Raw genomic sequence first — 22,704 nt, forward strand, 5'->3', positions numbered from 1 at the left:
CGGGCGCGTGTCCCAGCCCCACGGCGAGGAGCTGGAGCATCGCTTGCTCCCCTGACTTTTTTGGGGATGCTTTGGCCCTTTGCGGGCTCCGGCTCCCGGGAAGCCTTTGGGCAGCGCTCCCTGCTCCCGGCGGGCTTTGCTCTCCCCTCTCCGCAGGCTCCCGCCCTTGCAAAGCCCACGGAGCAACGCAGCCCCCACAGCTACGCCGGCGCCACTCCGTCAGCCGGCGGAAAGGGCCCTTTTCCCCAATTTTTGAAGCCCAGCATTGGAAAAGCAACAAAAAAAGTCCCCCAGCACCTTCACCCGGACAAGCCGGGGGCAGGAGGTGCTGGACGCCCCCGCCACGGGGCCGGGCTGCCGGGAGATGCCAGTGGCCGTGGGGACAGTGAGCCGCACTAATCCTCCGCCACGTGTCCCCTGGCAAAGCGCCCGGGCTCCCGCAGCCCCCTTCCCTTTCCGGAGCCCTTGGAGACGGCCCCAAAACTGCCGGCTGGAATGCACAAGGGCCGCGGCGGTTCGTGCCATAAGCGGACGCGGATGCCCAGGTCCYGCTGGATCCGAGGGCCCCGGCTGCTCGGCGGTTTCCGCAGCAGCTTTCCGCTTCGAGGTGGACGAGAGCGAGAGAAGAAGTCGCGCCCRGCCCTCGTCCTTCCTGGGGAGCTTCAGAAACGAGACCGGAAGCGAAGCGCGAGGTTGGGATCGTTGCAACGAGGTTCAGCCCCAGCGCGCGGCGTTCCCGCTGGACCCGGCCCAGGAACCGCAGCGGCTTTGATACCTGGTGCACGTCCTCCCTCCCTGGACACCGGGGGCTACGTGTCCTGCAACGTCCCGGCCTGGTAGGGACTTCCGTGGTCGCATTTTCCCTCGCAAGCGGTGGAAAAGATGGAAGAATCGGGTACGGGCGAGCGGGAACCAGGTAGCTTGAGGACGTTTTGGGTTTTTCCATCAGTCCAGCCCACGGTGGTTCCTTCCCGTGAGGTTCATCGGCTCAGTTGGCGTCCTCAAGCTTTCCTTCCGAAGCAACCAAAACCGCAGAGACCCGCAAAGAAACGTGCGGTTGGGCGGCGAAGCTGGGAACGAACTTTGTCCCTCCGCCCTCGGGCCGTTTTCTTTCTTTTTTAAGGTCTCCCATGGCAGTAAGTCTCTTCCTTCAGGTGCCGCAGGTGGATGAAGGCGACGGAGATCAGACCCGCAGCGGGGACGAAGCAGAGCGGGAAGCTCGGGGAAAGCCGGGTCTTGCCCGGCCGCCGCAATATTTATGGGTGAAGGGGTTGGGGCAGTTTTGTCTCCACCGGGCGAAGATGCCGCTCGCAGAGGACAGGGTTKGAGGCGCTCAAACCCATCTATTTTTGTATGTAAATATTAAGCGCCGTTCGTTAGCCACGTGCTCGGCCCACGTCACTTAGCTGTGCGCTGCACTAGGGGGAAGCGATTCTGGAGGGGGGGAAAAAAAGTGAAAAAAATAAAAAAAAAAAACAAGTAAAAAGAGATAGAGAAAAAGCTGAAGGCATCTGGTAGGGGATTGAGATCCAGCAGCGAGCGAGGGGAGCGACTCCCGCGCTGGTGGGCCGCGGCCGCCCACGCGAGGGCTACGGGGAGCCGTTTCGGCACGTGCCTAAAACCCCCTTGCAGCGAACAGGTGCCAAAGCGCTTTAAGGAGTCAGGTCCAAAGACTTTCCGAAAGCAGCCGAGAGAGCGGGGGCTCGAGATCGAGCAGCTTTAACTCTCTCGGAGCAGAGACCAGTGAAGATATTAACTGCTCGGCAAGTGCTTATAATGATCTATATTTGAATAGGAATTGTACATTTATTTATTTTTCCAGACACTGTATTTTTAAACCGCTGATGTTTTATAGTAGATTTTTTTTCCTTCCCCTATTTAAAGAAGTATTGCCTCTGAAAAACAGCGAGTTTTCTTTTCTTTCTTCTTTTTTTTTTAATGTTGATACCGTTCTTTTTGCAAAACGATCAGGTAGGAAACGCAGCGATGAGCATCTTGGGCCTTAATACTTCCCCGAGTAGACTGTAGCCATCACTGTTAGACCAAAAAGAAAAACCCGCCCCGTTATTCCCTTCCTCCCTGCCCCTTTTCCCTTCCCCTCTCCGTCTCCCCTCTTCTCTCCCCCCAAAACAGCTTTAACGTAAGACACGCTGTACAAGGAGATCACTGCTCTTACCCTTGGGTAAGGCTTTTCCAAGCAGTTCGGACGTTCTCGCAAGAGACTTYTCTACTTTCGGATTCACGAGGAAGGCGCAGAAGCTTTCRGACCGTTTCTTTCCCACGCCCGGCRCCACGATCCGCCCGGCAGAAGTTTCTACTGTGACTTTTACCTCCGGCCRGAGACGTAAATCCATAGGAGGCGGCAGCGGGAGAGCGGAGCCGCTCTCCTCTCCGCCGTGCCGCACCGTGCGCTCGCGGCGGAGCTCGGGCGCGCGCTGCGGAGCCGCGTCTCCCTCGGGGACAGGAGTCTGATTTACACTGGAATTTACTGAGGAACTGGATTGCAGAGATTATTCTTGCATTTTCCTACAAGTATATTTTGAAAGCATCATGTATTTCTGTCAATAAAGGTTCTTATGTAAAAGACTCATTTCTTGGCCAAGTTAAAAATAATAATAATAATAATAAAGTGTGGGAAGGGGAGCTTTTAGTTGAGAGCCATAACCGTAAATCACTTGGACGTTACAGCTGGCTGTCGTTTGGGCTTCTTTGGAAAGCCACCAACACAGGCTTTGCGTGGTCCTCCTAGCGAGAGCATGGAGAGGCTTGGCCAAGATGGAGAACAACCCATCCAGACCTTCAGGGGTATCCAGCCGTGTAGGAGCTTGCGTGTTCACTATGCAGCACGATTGCTAGCGGTAAAAAACATCCCGTAATCAAGAAAGCTGTAAAACCACAGGGGTGGGATCCTCAGCTGATGTGGGCGAGGGTGGCCCCACTGCAGTTGAACTAACAGTGTCTTCAAATGACCCCAAAAGGTCCCGGCCATTAAGCGTGAGTCCCTCACACTCCTCCAACCGTGGCACAGCTCCGGGCTCCTCGGCCAGGCTCAGCAGAACCAAATCGGTTGCTTTTCTGACCCTACCCAGGGTGTTTTTCAGAGGCAGTAGCCAAACTCAGGTCTGGTCTCTGACACATGGGGACAGAGGCAGTTTCCAGCGCAATCCTGCTTTCCAGCTAGAGGCAGTCATCAAAAAACGTCTTTGTGAACGCTGCCTCTGCGGTGGAGTCCACCAGCATCTACCCTTCCTTGAAGAGTTCGCTTCATCTCCTAAGGTATGCCACGGGGACGCTGGGCRCATAGGGACAAGCCGGGATTGCTGCCACTTAAGTAGCTCCTCTCTCCCCAGCGCAGCTGTCATGAATCACATTTGGGGACACAGTTTTCCCTATGCATCCCTACACAAAACATCAGTGGGTCRGGATTTCACCCTGGAAGAGCAGCGCTGGAGGGTGGTAAGCAGTCGGCAGTCCAACACACAACCCTGCACCTCAAACGCTCCTTTCGGTAAGCCATCACACAAGTTAGTCCTAGCGGCAGGACACGCTTCTCAAATTGAGGTGTCAGAGCCGAGCATGCAAACATCCTTTATCAGGTGGTTTTGATACGGGACAAGCCCTGGCTGAATTCAGGATTGGGCTGAAATTTGCTGCTCCACATGAACCATCAGGTTTTTACAACCACCCCGAAGCTGCTCAGCTTCACATCGTGGTGGGTCACAGCCAGAAGGCAGGTACTGAGCTGCAGGGGAGTCACTAGTGAACACTGAAGCCCCAACATAAGCACCACGCGTGAYCCATCTAGGGTCAAGAGACGTTAAGCGTAGCCGAGATGACTACCCCAGGTGGGTGACTGTATAYGGTCTGGACTCCTTTCCACCCTCGCAGATAACCTGTCTCAGCAGCTATTCGCCGAGGTACTTCACCACAGACCTCCCTTTCACCTGCACTGCTCCGCAGGGAATATTGAACAGGCGAGGACACCCATAGGACGGTGGTGGGCACAACCCTCTGAGGGAGACACCAGCGGAGCCAGGACTAGAACAGCTGAATTCATCACACATGTAAAAAATCAGAGCAGTATCAGCCAGCCAGAGGGCTCTCCACAACCTGGTAATACCTTCCAGCCTGGCGCTGCGGGATGTTCCCGACATCGACACGTGGGTACAGCTCCCCACGCGGAGGAGGGAATCGAACCTAGCGCTGCCAAGCCAAAACACCCTGCGGAGCAGGGCCGTCAGACAACAGCAGGATCAGCAGCAGCGTGGGCAGTTCAGCATTGCCATTTCCCTTCAAGTGCTCAAAATAAAACATTTTGTTCCAGGTTGCACGGAGTAAGTTTCCACTTACGCAAGGAAAGGGGGGGAAAAAAATATGCATTCAGTTTGGTTCAAGTACTAAAAGTCAGTGGTTTGCACCAGCCTATGTTCTAGCTCTGTGTTCCTTCTCAATAAAAGTTCTCACAACACTGGATTTATGGGATACAGACAGAGCTAATTACTGATTTCATGGGACGAGATACATTCTCAGTTTTTCTGCGGTACAGAGGGACATGACAGAGTCATCTCAGAAGGAACAAAGTTTGGTGCCCAGACATTRTGCATCATAAATGTCACAATTTCTGCACTGCTTCTAAGAGACGGTCACAGATTTGTTCCCATTCCCAGAAGCAAGGGATGGGAAGGTGARCAGATATTAAATAAACACCCCTGCTAGCATATATATTTTTATTAAGAAAAAAATGAACAAAATACATTCTCTCCTTATGTACATTACATACAACATAACTACATTGGTAGATATTCCTCATATCACTCATTCATTTATTTACAGAATGGGGCTTACATATCAACCCAGAAATTATAAAAAATGACCAAGGAAGTAAATTAACATTCCAAGCTAAAAAAAGATAATTCGTTTAGCTGTAATAAAAGGGTGGGAAGGGCAATCACCACAGGCCAACAGTGATGCCTGTAACTTGGACCATGTTTTACCACCACGGTACACAAACGCCCCGTGGGCTCCACATAGGACTAGTCACTATTTTTCCTGCCAAATAAAACATTTATGCAGGTCACAGCGCTTGTCCCACAGATGTTCCCCTCAAGTCCAAGACCGTCCATACCTCTCATTTCAGCTCTCCTCTGCTCAGGAGTCCAAGACGAATGACTGCGGCACATGCGCCAAAAGGAACTCAGACACCCGAGTCCGTGGGATTGCGGTAGAAACGCAGTTTCTTCCAGTCAGATGTCAAAACAGAAAGAAGGGCYAAGTTTGGGACAGGGAACGAACACTCAAAACTCCAAGCACTACACGGGGAKAATCACCTCTTGGGGACCACACGACAGTGTAGAGGACAAGAAAGATGACGAACATCAAAGGTCCGGACAAACAAACCACCACATTGTATAGTGCTAAGGTAAGAGTATACACAACAGCTCTTCCCAAAGAAATAAACAGCTTGAAGATATGCAGCTACCCCTAACCAGGTGAAGGCGCAAGTCCAGCTAGCATGCATGACGTTTAATCCCATCCCTACCTCTGAGTGCCAATAAACCGGAGAAACACAAAAACGATCCTTTGCGCAAGGCAACAAGGTTGTGGGAAACATAATTAGAGCACACATTCGCCCCCCCAAACCACCTCCCATCTGCCTCTGTACAAAGCCAGAGCAGCTTCTCCAAGCAGTTTCTACAACCGTGAAGTTTCCAGTAACYGAGCAAGCTACTGAGATGCTGTCAAAGCAATCAACGCATCCGCAAGAGACAGCTTGCTTTAGCAGGTTCAAAGTACAGTGTTTCAAAGGGAAGATATTTACCAAGATTCCCAGATACTTCYAAAACGAGGCACGTAGCACCTCAACATCTAAATGTCCAAGATGCATCCAACTACTGACCCCCAACCAAGGTGCTGGCACGCTGCCTTCCACCACCTGAGAGCGACCCAACTGGCTTCTGTTTTCTTCCCCGAGGCAATCTGGTCTGCAAGGTTTGGGGCCCCCACAGCTTAATTCTCCCATGAACATATTTGTTTGTATAATTAAGCTCTTTTCTCTGACTCAAGCCTCCCCCAACTTCCGCCCATTTCCAATCGCGGAGGAGGTATAGCAGAAAAATACAGCTTTGGTAAACTGTAACAGCTACCAGGGGTTGTTTCGTTTTCCAGTACAGCCCCTTCTAGAATGAAAGAGTTTTGCACATCCACACATCAACAGGGGGGACAGAGGGAGGAAGAACAGGAATGATAAGGAAGAAAGGAATTAAATATTACGCTTCCACTGCTGGTTTGCCTTTCCAACTACCATAGCAGACAAGAGGGAAAAATCACATGGGTTGTACAACAGTTATCCTCCACGGTTAGAAAAAGAGTAAACGTCTTTATCCAGTATAAGCTCTCCATGCACCCAAAATCTTGCTTTTGTCAAATTTTGGATTCAAGGTAATTAATTCGCTATGTCTCGGCACAGGCCACACTGCTTGGGAAAGCAAAGCAGGCTGTCATCTTTTGACTGGGACAAATTATTGCAGGATAAACAAACGTAGAAAAATCAGCTGCTGCTCAGACGAGAMTCTTCGCCGTGAAGTCATTGACTTGTAAGCAGTTTATAAAACCATTTTTGCCTTATAAGAGCTGAGCTTTTTATCAAGATTAAAAAGAAAAAAAAGAGTCTTTTTTCACCCTTACAAGCAGGCTATTCAATGCATAGGCCCTCGTTGCATGCTGCAGTACTTTTCTATTTAGGAAAACACATGCAGCAATTCATTCAACCCCACGGGTGACTAGATACCAAGTGAAGATATTTGAAGTCTGTTTGCTCATCACAGGCGAGAAAAACTTGTCCATTGGTGTCTGGACAGCTGGGAAGGCTACAACTATTGGAGCACCTGTTTTGGTCTAGCCTTCCCTCCATATTAATTAAAAAGTGACTGAGATTCCCTTAAAAYTGACCTTCTTAACACCACTAGCAACTGTCATTTGAAAGCCTGGAACATTTTTAGATTTTAACAGTCTTAAAGACTGCCAATTCTGCTCTGACAGTTGATTAGAGTGCATAACCTTTAATATATTTTTAATACTTTTAAAATCAGTTGGCTTCTCTGCAATTGCAGCAGAGAGAATGGGGAAAAAAAAAAATCTTTAAGAGGTGTGCTCAACATCCTCATCAGCTTCTTTTTGATGCCAGTGTGGCAGAGAGGGCCGAGGCAAAGCTCCAGGATTTGAAAACACTGGTCTTGCACCAGTCCCATTTGAAACGGAGCCAGGGAATCCAGGTCGCGGGCAGAAGTCAGCTCTCGATGGCAGAGCTGCTCAATAAGAGCGTCTTCAAAGTCATTCCACAAAAGACAGACTGCATCTTAAACACATACTCACATGATCAGCCACCTCTTTTTCCCAAACCTATGTCTTTCCTCATTTCCTCTGTACTGCTACACTGTAGAAACAGATTAAATACCCCAGCTACTACCTCTTCACCTACACTGGTGAAAGATTTGGGATTATGAAAGCAAGTGGTGGAAAATCAGGACAATTCATATGAACTAGAGGGCAGCTATCATCACCTTCTGCCAAGTGGGTATCACACTCCTGGTGCTACACAAAATAGACCACGCTCAGACAGGAGGCAAGGCTTATTACAGCCCCAAATGCTGGTTTCACGGATGGGCCCAGCTAACTAGATGCATGCTGCAAAGCCCTGTGCTGAGAGCACACCCTGTTGCTGCCGGAAATCAGCACCCACACGTCCCCATCCCTTCCTWAGGAATGGCCCTGGGGGAGGGCAACATAATACGCAAAGATCCCTTCCTGACCCTTTCCAGGGCAGCACTAAGGAGCTTTGCAAGCAAGTGGCTAGAGTATGATGATCCAGCAGAGAACCTGATGCCTCACAACCACCATCCAACTCTAGTCTCCTCTGGTTCTTCAACAGATTTTCTTTCTAAGTTTAGGAAAGTCTGAAGGCACAGTCCATTTTAACAGCAACAAACAGTCCCATGGGGAAAGAACACGTCAGAGGGAACTGGGGAACACCAGGGGACCACACTTTGCTCATCATGCCACCAGATAAGCTAGCAACAGATTTTCTTTTGAGATTAGTAGCAAACCCACAAATATAGCCTGGTAGAGCAAACCCTGAACTCTCCTCTCACCCTGCTTCTTTCCAGGAACGAACTGCGATGCCACACTAGAGCTGAAATCAGCCAAACGAATTCTGACAGCACTCGAATGCTTACAGTCTCCAGTTTGTCAGCATAAGCTGTGCTGCCTTATAGCAAACACAGCTGGAAGCRAAGACAACACATACCTGTGTCTCTGCCATGTCTAAATTAAGATTTCAGGGTACTGAAGTGATGTACTGACAGCAGTTTAAGCAAGTCTGGGGCTGTAAATACGCAGAAGCAGAGCACTGAATTTGGGTCACAGCAGGTAAAAAGTATTTGGAGTTCACCACATTGACATATTGAGTTCAAACATATGAAAGCAAAGGAGACAGCAGCAATATGTTACTTTTAGGAACTGTGCTTGTGGAAGATGCAGCCTTGCAAACCTCTAGACCTAACTGGAATTATATACAGCCCCTCGTCCTTAAGCACTCCACAGRCGTATGCCTTCTTGTGGGACTCTCTCAGATGGCAACCACAGTCATTATAAAACTGAGTTTGGATCCATGACCTACAGATGGAGGCACCTGGAGTCAGTTTGTCCAAGCGCTTAGTCACGTACTGCTATAATTGGGCCACTGCAGTAGACGTTTTCCACTCCGAGTTTTCATTATAATGGAAGCTTTCAGCAAAACAGATTTTGCCTATAACTCATTACCACAACTTGAACAAATTTCTAGCAAAACCTTTTCCATGATAGGATATGATTAGAAGGTCTAACGTACCCATAAGGTGTTCATAAATACTAAAAAGCTTCTGGCTCCTTGTCTGACAGTACATTTATATTTCTTTTTCACCAATGTTTACAGCTTATGTACTACAAATAAATTCTCCTTTCACAGAATAAGTCCTGTCTCCAAATTACCATATGTACTTTCTAAAATTGGCCAAGTCAAGATCTTCAGAGCTTTAGAATTCTTCCCTTAATGAGAAAAACAATAGTTTTTATAGCTGGGTCCACCTCTGTTTCTATCATAACTACAGCCATACAACAGTACAAAGCACTTCAGGAGATACACATTAATTTTACCGTCAGGACTTCTCTTCACAATAGCTAAACATTCCTTAACTCTGAGCCAACCATAACTAATAAGCTAAAATTCAAAGCAAACACAAGGATTTTTTTTTTTTTTTTTACAAGACATTTTTCAACTTCCAAATACAAGGTACCAAATGGAGATGCAGCAGTACAGTATCACATCAGCAGAATTACTGCATGTACCAAGATGTAAAAGCATTCAAGTTTTAGGCTGCATGGAGCTAGGTCATACTGAGAGTTTCATTCAATAAACTCCATAAAAGTATTTCCTTCTTGATTCTGAAATACAGGCAGTACCAAGAGAAATAACAGCATTAACATAACCACTACCTGCTACCTTTCTGCATTTAAAACAAGCAACGTTAACACTAGTTCTGGATAGTTGTTTGGTTTTTTTTTTAATTATTACAATGAGAGAAGCAAACAAGATGCATTTTTTTTTCCTCCCAAAACACTGCTCGAAGTTTACTACTCACTGCCTGCAGCACCCACAATTGCAAGTTCACACAGCAGGGCAGGATTGCTGTACAACTTTGTGACCAAGAAAACTCCCTTCTAAGAATTTGCACATCAGGAAAGTAATTCAAAAAACAGCTGCTCCACAAAGTCCCTRCGGAAAACAGTGGCCCATAATAATTACTTTGTTTTGGAAGGTTATGATTCTGGAAGAAGAATGAGCCAATAGAGGCTGTGACACTTGTGGTTTATGATTAAAAAAAAAAAAAAAAAAACACCAGGCACCAAGCTATGGTGATCCCTTGCCACTAGCCCCACGCCTCTGACAAGATGCCACCCTCCTCCAAAYAGGGGTTCCTCATCCCTTTGAAAACTCACTCCTCAATCGTTACAATTTTCAGGCTGCGTTATTATAATCAGTGACCCAAAGGTTTCCGCAATCCATTTAAGGCTGCAAGTCTGTCATCATCCTTATTCCAGTACAATCTTCATACAGCTGAAGCTTTAATTCATTCTTTTAGGAAAGTTTCCTAATTTCACTCTTGCTGCTACCAAACAAGGCAAATACTTCAGAGACAAAAATCTTTCCAACTGTCTTTACAGATGGGTTTTTCAAAATGAGAGCACGACTTTGCCAATAAGTCCAGCAGCAGGAACATACAGCTTGACCCCAAGAGCTAACTTGCCCCTGTGCGCACCCAGAGCAATCACAGGCAAAYGGAACCAAAACCCAGTCATCCATTTACGCGACTGCATATGACTATCTAAACTACACATATGGGATGCTGCCCAGAGAAAAGGCAAACTAAACGTTTTTGAGGCAGAGTTCTCATTCCTCATTATACTCAGCAAGAGGAAGAGACACTTGCACACAACTTGCATTGCAAATATGTCTTTAYAAGAGCCAGAATGGATAAAAAACCCAACTAATTTCCATAACCACTTTGCAACACCATTCAGCTCTCCCCAGGAGTGACGCTACCAAAAGAAATCCTCCAAGAGAAGAGCAAAGCAGTGGCTAGTCTTCTCGTTTGTAACAACATCTAGGTAGATCCTGCTGCCACCTGACACTGAAACAACGTGGTAAGTCATATTACCATAGAAGTACTTGCTTGAAGAAATAATTTGGAAGCRCTTTTAAGGACATCTGCCTTGTGACCACTATGAGGGGTTGTACGAGACAAACATTAAAACAGTCACTTAATTCTGCCTAATCCAAGTGCCCCCCAAAAAATCAAACCTGAAGGGCTTTATTCTTCCAGGAAAGTCTATCACTTCATAGGAACAACTTTGTTTGCATGAAGAATGCTTTCACGTTTTCCAAAAAGCTGATCTGCTGAACAATATGGTAAGGACAACTCCTCCGAAGACTAGTGTCAGTGAAGACCAACTCAAACTCGAAATAATTTTAAGAAAGCTGAATGAGGACCGAAGTCTTGATACGTCTGTATGAAATTTATCCCGTCCTAGCTTTCTAAAGCATTATAAAACATACCACAACCTTGTAACTTTGGCTTTAAAGACCCCAGTCATTATAAACTAGCCCCTATYTGACAAGTAACAATGCTTTCTTTTGCAATGCCTTATTTACAAGCTAACATACRATTTAGAGATAAACTACTGTAGTGCAAAGATTATGCAGTGTTAAATTTATAGTCACCTGCAAATATAATACACATTAGTCTCATCTTTCAAGCTAAAAAAGCAGACTCTACTACAGTTTCCAAGCAATAAGTTGAGGTTCTAATACTTTYCAGATACAGCTTGTGTATTTATAACATTGCATGCACTGTGCTAAGAAACATTTTCAAGTGGCTGTTTTCAGATCAAGTGGATTTCTTTGCAGTTTGCACTTCAGTATTTCCATAATGCTAATATGTAATGCATTCCTGGAATATCACCAGTATCTTTAAAGATCTGCACGTAATTAAATTCAGCAAACTGTCCTTGTAACAGCTTGTTAATGGCTAATTTTAAAAGGAAATTTACACTTCGTTGCTCAGGATTTTTAATTGTTTTTTTTTTAAATTAGACAGTATACTATATAACAAGGTAAAGAAAAGTTATTTAATTCTGACYGCTAGCTTTAAGGATAGGGAACTAGCGAATACCCTTGGCAAACCCACAGGAAGCCTTCACTGTGGATTAACCTCTCTGGCCACAGGGTGCCTCTGCTGCTCAACAAATACTCAGAAGCAGAGTAAATAGCTGGTRATTAACCGGCAGAAGCTGCTGTAATCCATAAACTGTACCGGGGTGAGCTGAAATCGATTCGCTCAGGATAAAGGTAGGTCAGTATCTGATCATCCCAAGGTGCTCTCATCAGCCAGGGTTCGGTCCTACAGAAGTCATGTTCGCCTAGCTCTTAATGCAAGCAATTCGGCTACGCTATGCTACAAAAACTGGGCCAGGCTGCCAAGACCTGCATGCACACCTAATTCGGAGAACGAGGTGTTTTGATCAAATTTCTACAAGGCAAACCCAGCCCGAAGTGATGCACTGCTCAGCAGCAACACTGTTCACAAAGCATTTGGTATTCCTAAACTTCCACTGTTTTCCACTGCTTCTCATGCTAATTGTTTCTTTTGGGTTCAGCCTCACACAGTTATAACAGGTGGTACGAATAAAACTTTACAAAGAGCTTGGTTGATTAGAAAGCTGCTACAAAAAAAGAAAAAAAGCAGCCGATCATCTGACTGTAGTTGAAAAGAGTACACAGGTCATGAGATCGAGCGATAAGGGAGCACAACAGCACTGGAAGTTTAAGAACTGGAGGACAGAAGCATTTTGGTTGGTTGTATCCAAAGTGCTCAGTTCGATCTTGGTGGAAACACCACCTCAGCTGGAATACTCCTAAGGTTAGGACCACCGATATCTACGTTCATATCATAAGCTCTACTTTAACTAGTTAAGAGAGCATCAAAGGTAGCACACCGTAAAGCCTAGCAGTGACGTAAAACTTTCCATGTCACTGGGAAAAAAAATGCAATGTTTCAAAGAAACAGTTCAATCAGATTTCGTGTACTGCGCTATGGACTCAGGGGATTCTTCTGCGGACAATGGATTTGCTATCCACTGAAGTATATAATTTCTAAACAGTATCAAGTTACAGGTTCCTTAAAAGCACTGTATTTGTATAGTCCTCCCTGAAGAAAAAGCAAAGCCCAGCCTCTAACAYATTGTTCCTTTCTCGGTGATTAAATGCTAGCACTAGTTTTTAAATTTATTTTCAATGTTCTAGAACTACATATGTCGCGCAGAGAACATGATAAAAAGGGAATACAATGGAATCAAAGCAAGCAGACACTCGAGCTCTGAGAAAGACACTTCACTGCCTTTTTATTTAAAGAGTCCAAATAATCTTTGCAGACACAAGACTTCCATCAAGTTCAACAGGAGCTGTGTAGCCATAGTGAGCGCAGCAATGATACCCTACCGGCATGAACGTTTCCGGACATAAAGCTTTGCAGTTGGATATAAATATTTACATTAGCCTTTTTTTTTTTACTGAATGCTTACTGACACCGARCGCGAACAGTTGCTAATGGTGAGTACGCACGTCCTTCATGCCACTTCGCAGGGCAGCACCAAGCTCTTACCTTATTTATAAAGGCTTTCAGTAAGGAAGAATATATTTTCTATACATACGCGTGAGCTTGCTTTTAAAGAKGTTTATGCTAAAAAGGCCTCCCTCACATTTAGAGCTAGGTCTCAAATGCATTTAAAAAAGTGAATGAGCTGTACTACAGAGAAGGGAGACGAGCCGTCTGGAACAACCCTCTTCACATTTACACATTGACAAACGCACACGCGGAAGCATACACGTACGTAAACGAAGACAACCTGCTGCAGAAATCCTACACTCAACCCAGAGTCAGGTTGCAGAGGTTCAGCGCGTGCATGGAAGACCCAGGTCTGCAAGGACCTGCGAGGTTTCTCGCCGCAGGAGCACAGCAGTGAAACGAAACAATCCCCGAAAACGGGCCTGTGCGGACAACTCCTGCGCTCCCGTTTTCTAAAGGCTTCTCTGAGGTCTCCGCTTGACTGTCAAGTCTAAGCAGGAGGCTTCAGAGAGTGGAAGCTAGGCGTTTAGGTATTTAGGTCTGGACTGGGTATCAAATGCAATTATACACCACTGTCAGCCCGGTTCTCAGACTAGAAGACGGAAAATCTGTAACGTATGCTCCCCTTCACATGACACACTGCGATTACAAGACTCAAGACACATACATTATTATTACCTCAACACACACCAGTGTCCTGCTGCCAAGTTATTCAGCTGCTGAGGGTGAAGTTGCAGGATAAAGCAATATATCATGACTAGCTACAAATGAGAAAGGAGACACCCCCATCCCCACCCACCCACCCCCCCTTTTCCCAAGAAACCCAAAATAAAACCCATCATCTTTAATTCCGGACAACCCACGAAACTCAAAGTTTCCCCTTACAGGCAAAAACGATCACGGTAGGATTGGGTTTTATTCTTTCTCTTCCCCCCACCCCGCCGCCCCTATTTATTTCTTACATTTGCTAACTCAAAAGTCAAAGTCAGAAAAAAATATATATATTTAGTCGGAAGTATGTCAGTTACATTTTATTAACCTACTCCAAGGGAAAAGCTTCAGGGATTCACCATACAAGTATAAAACCCCTTTCAAACACCTAGGGGTTACTATATTACTTCATCCCAGCAGTCAATCAATGCAGTAAAAAAATTAAAATACTGAAAATGGATGCTTTTCCCCTCTTCCGCATGTCCAGTGATTGCTCTGTTACAGCGTGATGAGGTCTACGAGGTTGCCTTTAGGAGGGGTCATGTTGTCCGGAAAGAAGTTGACTAGTGTATCAAACAGCTGAGTCCTCTGCGCGTAAGTGTGATCGACATCTGAAAAGCCTGAGGGAGGGAGAAAAGCGAAAGCCAGTCAGTGCTCGCTGCTTTAAATGTTCAGTTTCRCTGCGGAATATGCCAGTTGCCCATTTTGCACGGCTCTTAAACTTGCTGCTTCTGCCCCAACCCCTCTTCTCAGAAACCCAGCCTTGTACCCAGTTACGAGCACAACTATGGCCCAGCTCCCACCTGTAGCACCGCATTCACAAGGCTGCTCGCTCCCCATCCCACCACAACGCACAGATACGAGCGGAGTTCGCGTCACCTCAAGCCAACGCTGCCATCCCAACACCACAAACAGGAGCAAGGAGAGAGCTGTCAAGCTCAGTGATGGTCCTGAAGGCTTTGGGGAAGCAGCAGTCCCAGGGACTGCTCTGATGCCCCAGAAAACAGAATCCGAGTAACTATTAGGTGCCTCGTTTCTTCCACCTTCAGGCTTTCCTCATTATCCTACTACTCTCTTAACCAGAACTAGCATTTCCTGCAGGGTGTTTTGGGGTTGGTTTGTTTTTGTTGAGACAAGCTCTGGTGATCGTAGGAGTCCAAAGTTGTGGAGCTGCCATTTAATCACTAGGCTGCACCAAGGACTCAGGCTGAGCCTTGGTCCAGGGATCCTTGCAAACTCGTTTTGCGAAGTGCCTCCTCCTGACAGGGGCTGGGTTTAGCCTCCCAGAGAAGCATGTTTATCCAGATCCCCAYACTTAAACCTTCAACAGCCAAGAACAATAGAGTGGGCATACAAGGATTTCCGCTGTTTTGTATTATTTACATCACTGGTATCTCAAAGGAATATTCTTTTCATTCAACGAATCCAGTCTTCAATTAATCAAAGTCAACTAAGTTAATCAAAGCAAGGAGGACTTGCTTTTTTTTTTTTTTTATTTCAGAAGCAATACAATGTATGTATCCTCCTATCTGTAAAGCCAATCTGTAAATACATCTTAATGGATTTCCTTAAAATGATACTACATCATTTTGCATTCAATAGTTGTCTAGAGATACCATTAAAGCACATTTAGAGTGTCAAATCAATGTTTAAAAAAATTAAAAGCTGGAATATTTTAGTGCATAAGATAAATGGAGAAACTGATCTATTAAAACACAACAGAAATGCTAAATATCTTTGACAGTATGGGTATCCTCTTTTCATAAAAACTTTTCTGTGGCTACTATAAAAGGACAGCACAACAGTAAGTCATTCTTTAAGTGTTACTATGGCAAACTAATTAAACTTTTAGAATATTTAAAACTAGGGAAAAAACCTAACTCTCAAACTGAGTTTGCTTCCTTTGGGAAACAAAAAAGAAAGTCATCTTACAGCATCAGCTAAGTGACATATTCTAAACTGCACAAGCTCAGCAGTGTAGGTAGCTCATTCAGTGGGGCAAAGAGTGCGATGGGCTTTTTCCTTCCCTCGGTTCCTTAAATTCGGAATTATTTTTGTTGAAGACTGAAGGCATCATGCCCTTACTAAGAGATCAGTAACTTGTTGGCAACACATTATTACAACAATGCAAGTTATGCCTATAATCTTCCTAAAGATTGCCCAGGATTTATAATTTGAACTATTTAAGAGCATTAACTAGATATAATAGTGAAATAAATAATGGGTTTGGCTCAGTTCTCCTGTTTTCGGACCTACACACCACTGTTTTCTTCATCGCTCTTGACATGCTGCCCAAAGAACTAGTTGTGCAAAGAACAGAGTGAACCAAACTACTCCAGGAATTGCAGTTATCACAGCAAACAGATCTGTAACCATGCTGTGAGACTCCAAAGTGACRTGACAGAAGTTATTTTATTCCAACCAAAGCTTCTGTTTATTTGGATAACAGTAAAGCATCAGATGTAATAAGAGATACAAAACGGTCCACGGAGACATGGATTTAAAACCACTGGTGACAGACGTTTTAAATGTGGGCCTTGAGGCGCTGGATACCGGTCATTGTAAGTACTCCCTCTCAAATATCTATCTAGTGGCACTTTGCATATTTAAACTGAAAAAAAGACCTAGAACATTCATGCGAGCTGTAAGCTTTTGCTGTCAAGAAAGCCAGCAGAAACTAGCAGTAATGATCCTCATTACAGCAAACATATTTAGTATAATTCTTCTGATACATAATACTCACCAAGAGTGGTGAAATCCGAGCCAGACTTAAACAGAGCCGAGGCAAGAAGCTGGAACTGCAGAGGGGGACGTTGAGGGACAAAGAAAAAATAAAAGTGTTATTAACTGCACAGGAAAAAAAAAACAACCAAAAAACCCCAAAGCTTCTTAGAAGTCCAAATGGCTTTAGAGTTGCTGGGTTTACTTAGCACAATCTTTAGAACTACTGTACCATAGGTATGATAACGGCAGCAGATGCTTTCATACAAGCAATAGAGTTTGACACCTTGGCAGAGCGAGTTGGATGTTTTCTCCTAGGGTTCTGAGAGCACTTGACTGAGAACCCTAAAACCTTTTTATTTTATTTTATTTTAGCCTCTTCAGCAGATATCCTACCAAAATAAGGTGAACCTTCTTCCACACAACAACATTCCTGGGGACAAACGGGGTATAGTCTCATCAGTGAGCGTTACAACAGGAAAACTGTTCCTGGGGAGCGTGAACATCTTGAACACAGGGAAAAAAAAAAAAAAAAAAGCTTTAAATGGTAACCTTTTTCTGCTGCCAGAACAGCTCATCTCACAAGCTTGTTTGGGGCAAGGACTTGAAGAAAAAAAAAACCTCACTCACACACACCCAACCCGCAGAAAGAAAAAAAAAAAAAAACCCACCCACACACAACCAAGTTCTTTGTTTGGGAAGATTAGAATTCAGAGTAAAAATGTTTCAAGTAACACGTTCGCAGTATTATTCTCCCTTAACGTCTTACTGATAGACAGTGAACGCGGTATCTTCCTCCACCCCGGCTGCTGTTTTCAGTTATTTGTGCTTTAGCAAAGCTTAGCGCTTTTCCGWGTTTCCTTACGAAGTTAGCCAATCCCTTACAGGCTCCTAATCTTTTGTCTCCTGCCTGTCTGCGCGTCTCCGCAGCACACTGTGCACAGCCCAATGCAAAAAAAAGGGAGAAGAAAAAACCCAGAAGAGAAGCAAATATGTTAAGGGAAGGGGTGCATGTGCGCGCAGGGGAAGAACAGCCAGGAATTATATTTCCATCAGCTTAACTGCAATTCCCAGAGAGAGAGAGAGAAAAAAAAAGGAACATAAACAATGTGTAGGCATCTAGGAGTAGGAGAAGGTGACAAATAGCAGCCAATATAGATCTGGCGACAAATTGTATCAAATCAATCTGATTTCTTCTACAACAGGGCAGCAGGCCCTAGGGATGGGAATATCAGCAATATCTATTATCCGTCTTGACTTTCATAGGACTTTTSATGCTTTTATATGATATTTCCAAGGCAAATCAGTGAAGCGTCGCGTAGATGAAGGTTGCAGGGAATGGCAAATGGGTCAAATAACTTTACTGAGGGTAGCCATCATCGGTCTGACATCAAAATGAAACCATGAATCGCAAGAGGAACGCTCCTCGGAYGTGTGCTCTAGGTTCAACATCATTCTGCGTTTTCAGCGGAAACCGGCCCGAGAGAGCAGGATACATCCGTTCAGCTCACAGGCCTTACACCAAGCTCAGACTGCCAGCATGTTAGCAGACAGGCTTCAGACTGCTTTTTCATTTCATCCTCATCATCCGGATGAAACAACATGCAATTTAACAAGGACGGGTACAAAAACATACTCCAAAAGGAATAATCAGCTACACAAAACAGTACAGGGTTACATGGGCTCTGTGCAAACGTATTGAGGAGTTATAACGGATGAACATCATCCTATGGCAAAAAGTGACAAACGCAAATTCATTAAAAGGGGTAAGTCTAAAAATAAATCAGGTACTCCTACTGCTATCAAGGCTCAGAAGGTCTCATCTACAGTAATACAGCCGCTTTTGCRTGCCCTGCATTAATTAGCAGAAGAAAGCACTAAAAATATTAAGTGTTCTGAAAAAAAATCAAGTTCTACAAGGAAGTTTGACCGAGTTAGAGCTGCATAACCTCCACAGAAGAATGTCCAAAGATGAAAACAGCAGAAAGTCACAAGCGTAAAAGGCTAGTATAAAAAGGTAAATCTACAACTAGCTGCAAGAACTCACAAAAGTAYTTCARCAAGATTAATTTCAACATGACATCMAGAAAGAAAAAAAGACTGCCTAAAACACGGACTGTTAGTACACTGGAATAAATTCRCAGATTTTCCTGGAAGCTATCACTGGAGACATTTAAGAACAGGTTAGAAAGACATAGGATTGACAYGCTGGAAAATAGAGGGGAGAAGTTRATTAAATAATCCCTTGAGTGAGAGGACTGATTATGTGAAAGTAAAAGGGACTGCAATGCTACGCATGTATTTCACTGCTATGATAACTCGTAAGAGTTGCTTGGCTCTGATTCAGTAACAAACAAATGCCCAGCTTAATTAGCTCAAAAAGTTGCAATAAAACCAGTGGCTGAACATGTGCTGGTTCTGATGGCAAGTGCCATGTCCCAGCCATCTTCCCCTTGCACGCAGTTGCCTTGCAGGCCTGCTGACAGCTGCTAAGCCAGCTACAGCCAGACCAAGCGGGTGGCACGTGCTTTGAGGGGCTCCCCTCCTTCCCCAGGAACGCAGAATCCAGTTAGCAACCGAGACCCAAATCCGCTGGGAAGACCGTATGCCAAGTATTCTGGTCTCATCTGCGCTTGGCACAACTGATTTCCACCGCCAGGAGCTTCCTTCTAGCTTCCTCCTCAGCCTTTGTGGAGGAGTATCCCATCTCCTTCACTGATGTCACTACAGTTCAGTTAATCTTGAGCTTTTTAAAAAAGCGGTATTTTATGTACCACCGCACATTTAAAAAGCACTTTCTGATAGGAAAGTCAAGTGCCTAAGTTCAGAACATCAATTAGAGCAGACAGCAGCGGCACTAAAACAGCCCATTCAGCATTTGCATTTCAACGCCATCTGAATGCGTGATATTCTCCCAAAGGACCCTTACTTTCCCAGTGCATAGAATGGTCGCTGTTCACTCAAGACCAGGTCTCCCACACACTTTCAGCATATATCCAATGCTATAATTACTTCATGCAGTCCAAACTCTTCTCGAAAGAGGGAATTAATTTCTTCATTAGTTTTTTTCTATTATGTTTATTGCTATCATATCAGAGTACTCCAAACACTGACTAATTTTGGATCCCCTATTTGATACTACCAGAATCTGATTTTTCAAAACGTTTGGTCTTATACAGCTTCTTTTGAATTCAGCTACAGCCAAAAGAGCAAAGTCCCCAGCAAATTACATGCTGGATTTCCTATCAGACACCAGAATGAAAGACACAGTTAATGACCATCTCGAAAAAGTGATTTGCTTAGCATCACATAGCAACTCAGTTATAGAGACAGGAACAGAATTCAATTATCCAGCAGAAGCATCCAACTGCTTTAATCGTGACACCACCCGTTTTCTTCTAACAATCCCTTTGGCTCACTGTCTTCATCTATTCCAAATTAAACTTGCATGCAAAAGACAAGTTTTCTTCATTACAGTTAACTTCTCCCTCAGAGATCCAACCCACCTTCCTAACCGAGGCAGGGATTCTTGAGAAGTATCACCTAACTAAGAAAAGGCTCACCAACCACATTCAGAAAGAGATCCAAATGGGTGTATGTGCATGGATAATATTAACATTGGCATTTTCCAACTTTTGTCCATCATGCATCCAACATTATCGTTCTTCCAACAGTTATGCATCCTTATCTAGATGTTCAACTAAAGCAAAAAAAAAAATTCCACTGTGTAGCAGCATACTCAAACTTGCAGGGGTTATTTGCTGCATGTTTTTGCTATTTGTTCAAATGAAACAGTTAACACTAAAGGAGAATGAGTAACTCCTGTCTGGGACACCTGGTGGGTTGTACAAACTAGGAATAACCTCCTCCTCCCATAACGTCTGTGGGTTGCGAGTGCTCAGATTACAGCATAAACCAGTTTCCCAGCTTCGACCAATTCTATGGCGATGGTGCCTCGTGGTGTAGTTGCGAAGGGGCGATCAGAGGCTCAAATTCTTTGAGGATGGAGCCTTAGGTTTCAACAGCTGAAGTCTGAACACTGCTTTTTCAAAGGCTCATTGGCTCCGAAATCTCTGCTCATGCAGCACTCAAAACACTGAGGCCTTACAAAGAATCACAGCAGGACATGAAGAAACGAAACATGCTTCTCTTGCCTTGTTCCTAGAACTATTTTTCTTATTTGGACTTAAATTTTCCCAGAAATTTCAGTCTAATGCAGACCCAAACAACACATTTGGGCTCAACTCGCTTTATCTGGCAAATTTATTAAAGAAAAAGTCCAAGAATGGAAAATATGAAGTAGCCTTGAAGAGCAGCCTTGAGTCCCAGACTACAAGCTAGTTAAGCCTAGAGTTGGCCTCCAGGTCCCTGCTCCTTTCTCCTTACATGCTCCAAGAAAAACAGACTAAGTTTTACTCCTACTTTGGTTCTATTTTAGGACAACCTCAGAATCCAGCACAAGTTCCTTCTTCACCACTAGGTACATTTCAGCCTCACTGTACAAAATCATCTTATCTCCTTTCCTTGGGCAGCATCTGTCATCTTTATTTTCTCGATTTCTTCTACATCCCACTAAAGAAACACAAATATTCCAGGTAGGATCATGCCAGTGTTCAAGCAACAAAACCTTTAGCTTTATAGGTGGTCTACTGATGTTTTCATGCTTTAATAGCACCTGTTTTTTACCTGACATAAGTACCAAACTTGTAGTTCACTCTGATTTGCTATTTTGATCACCCTTATCTTTGAAAGCCTCTTCTTCCAAACTGTCATTAAATGTGTATCTGTGTATGAGACAGAAAAGCATCCATGCCAGCAGATTTTTTTTTTTTTTCAGTTAGCAACTATAAAAACCAGTCTTTAATATAACCCATCTCTCCATGAGCCAGAATGCATGGGTAGACCTCCATTTTGCTCTGGAGATCAAGCCTCCTCACATACACATCAGACCTACTAATCTTCAGCCAGTAAAAAGACTCACTGATCTGAAAATACTAAACTCCCAGAAGAGGTTTAAGTGATTTCAAACAGAATCATAATTTAAGAGAACTAGATCTGCATTTGTGGGCAACAGCAGAGCCAGAGCTGACATACAGATGGTGGCTACTAAAACAAGCATCCATGAGATAGTTGTTGCTTGCAGGCATTACAATTTCACTCTAGAATAATTAAAAAAAAAGGAAATGAAACTATAATCCTATAAACATCACTAGAATTCACAACGAAGGAACAAAAATCTGGAGGTATGCTCTTACTGCCAATCATTCATGCTACTTTAAACAAAATTAGTTACTAACGCCAAACTAAGTTTCAAGAACAGTCTGTTTATTTTCTTTGGCATTCAACTCAAAACAGCTGAGGAGACTTGCCTAACGAAGTTAAAAGTAAATAAATTATTTCTATTACAAAGCATGCAAGCTTTATGCCAACATGAAATTCTGCTTGTAGTAACATACAATAATTCACCTATATCTCAACCCATTAAACATGAAACATAAAACATGAAACCATATAGGCCAGTCTCTAATCACCTTAAGAGAAGTGTAACAAAGTCAGGAACAAACTCATACAGCTTGGYCCTTTCCAAATTTAACGGTTGCCTAGAGAGAAAGACAAACAGGCAAGAAGGAAGCTGATTCTCTTTAAGATTTGTCACACTACGAAGCCTTGCAATGCTGGACGACTGCAGCTYGCTCCGAGCACACCGAGCAGATATATAGCCCTTGATATTAATTAAGGCTATCCTGACTACAAATAAAGACAGAGTATGCAGGTGTCTGTGCTGAGACGCACAATTAAATTGGCGCTTGAAATTTGATATGGGATCAAAAAAGCCTGCGTCAGTCCTTCGGAAAGCACAAGAGCTATTTGAAGATGTAATGCCAGAGCAAAAAGCCAACTCGATGTGATAACCGGAAGGTAAATTGACGTCAACTGAAAATACACCCAGTCAGTACCAGTGCAGTAGCTGGCTTTACGCCAGCTAGCTAGCAGCTCTGTTCCAGTGCAAGAAGCTTGGAAAGTTAAAAACTCTTTGACAAGGACACTTTTGGGG

The 22,704-nt window shown here is 44.4% G+C and overlaps 1 protein-coding gene across 3 annotated transcripts in view; it reads right to left on the minus strand.

Moving 5' to 3' along the window:
- Window positions 1-12,967: 12,967 nt before the first annotated feature.
- Window positions 12,968-22,704, minus strand: part of MKLN1 (muskelin 1) — an 86,847-nt gene continuing 77,110 nt past the window's right edge. For 2 of the 3 annotated variants that reach the window (XM_026091308.1, XM_026091310.1), the window contains exons 16-18: window positions 17,046-17,155; window positions 16,672-16,726; window positions 14,222-14,548 (exon numbers count right to left, since the gene is read on the minus strand). In XM_026091308.1, coding sequence (XP_025947093.1) covers window positions 14,492-14,548; window positions 16,672-16,726; window positions 17,046-17,155 — 222 coding nt within the window. In that variant the 3' untranslated portion in view covers window positions 14,222-14,491. Of the gene's footprint in view, window positions 14,549-16,671; window positions 16,727-17,045; window positions 17,156-22,704 lie in introns of all 3 variants that reach the window. The other variant, XM_026091309.1, reaches the window with a different exon arrangement.

This window comes from Apteryx rowi, unplaced genomic scaffold, assembly GCF_003343035.1.
Source record: "Apteryx rowi isolate R43461 unplaced genomic scaffold, aptRow1 scaffold_9, whole genome shotgun sequence".
Lineage (NCBI taxonomy): Eukaryota > Metazoa > Chordata > Aves > Apterygiformes > Apterygidae > Apteryx > Apteryx rowi.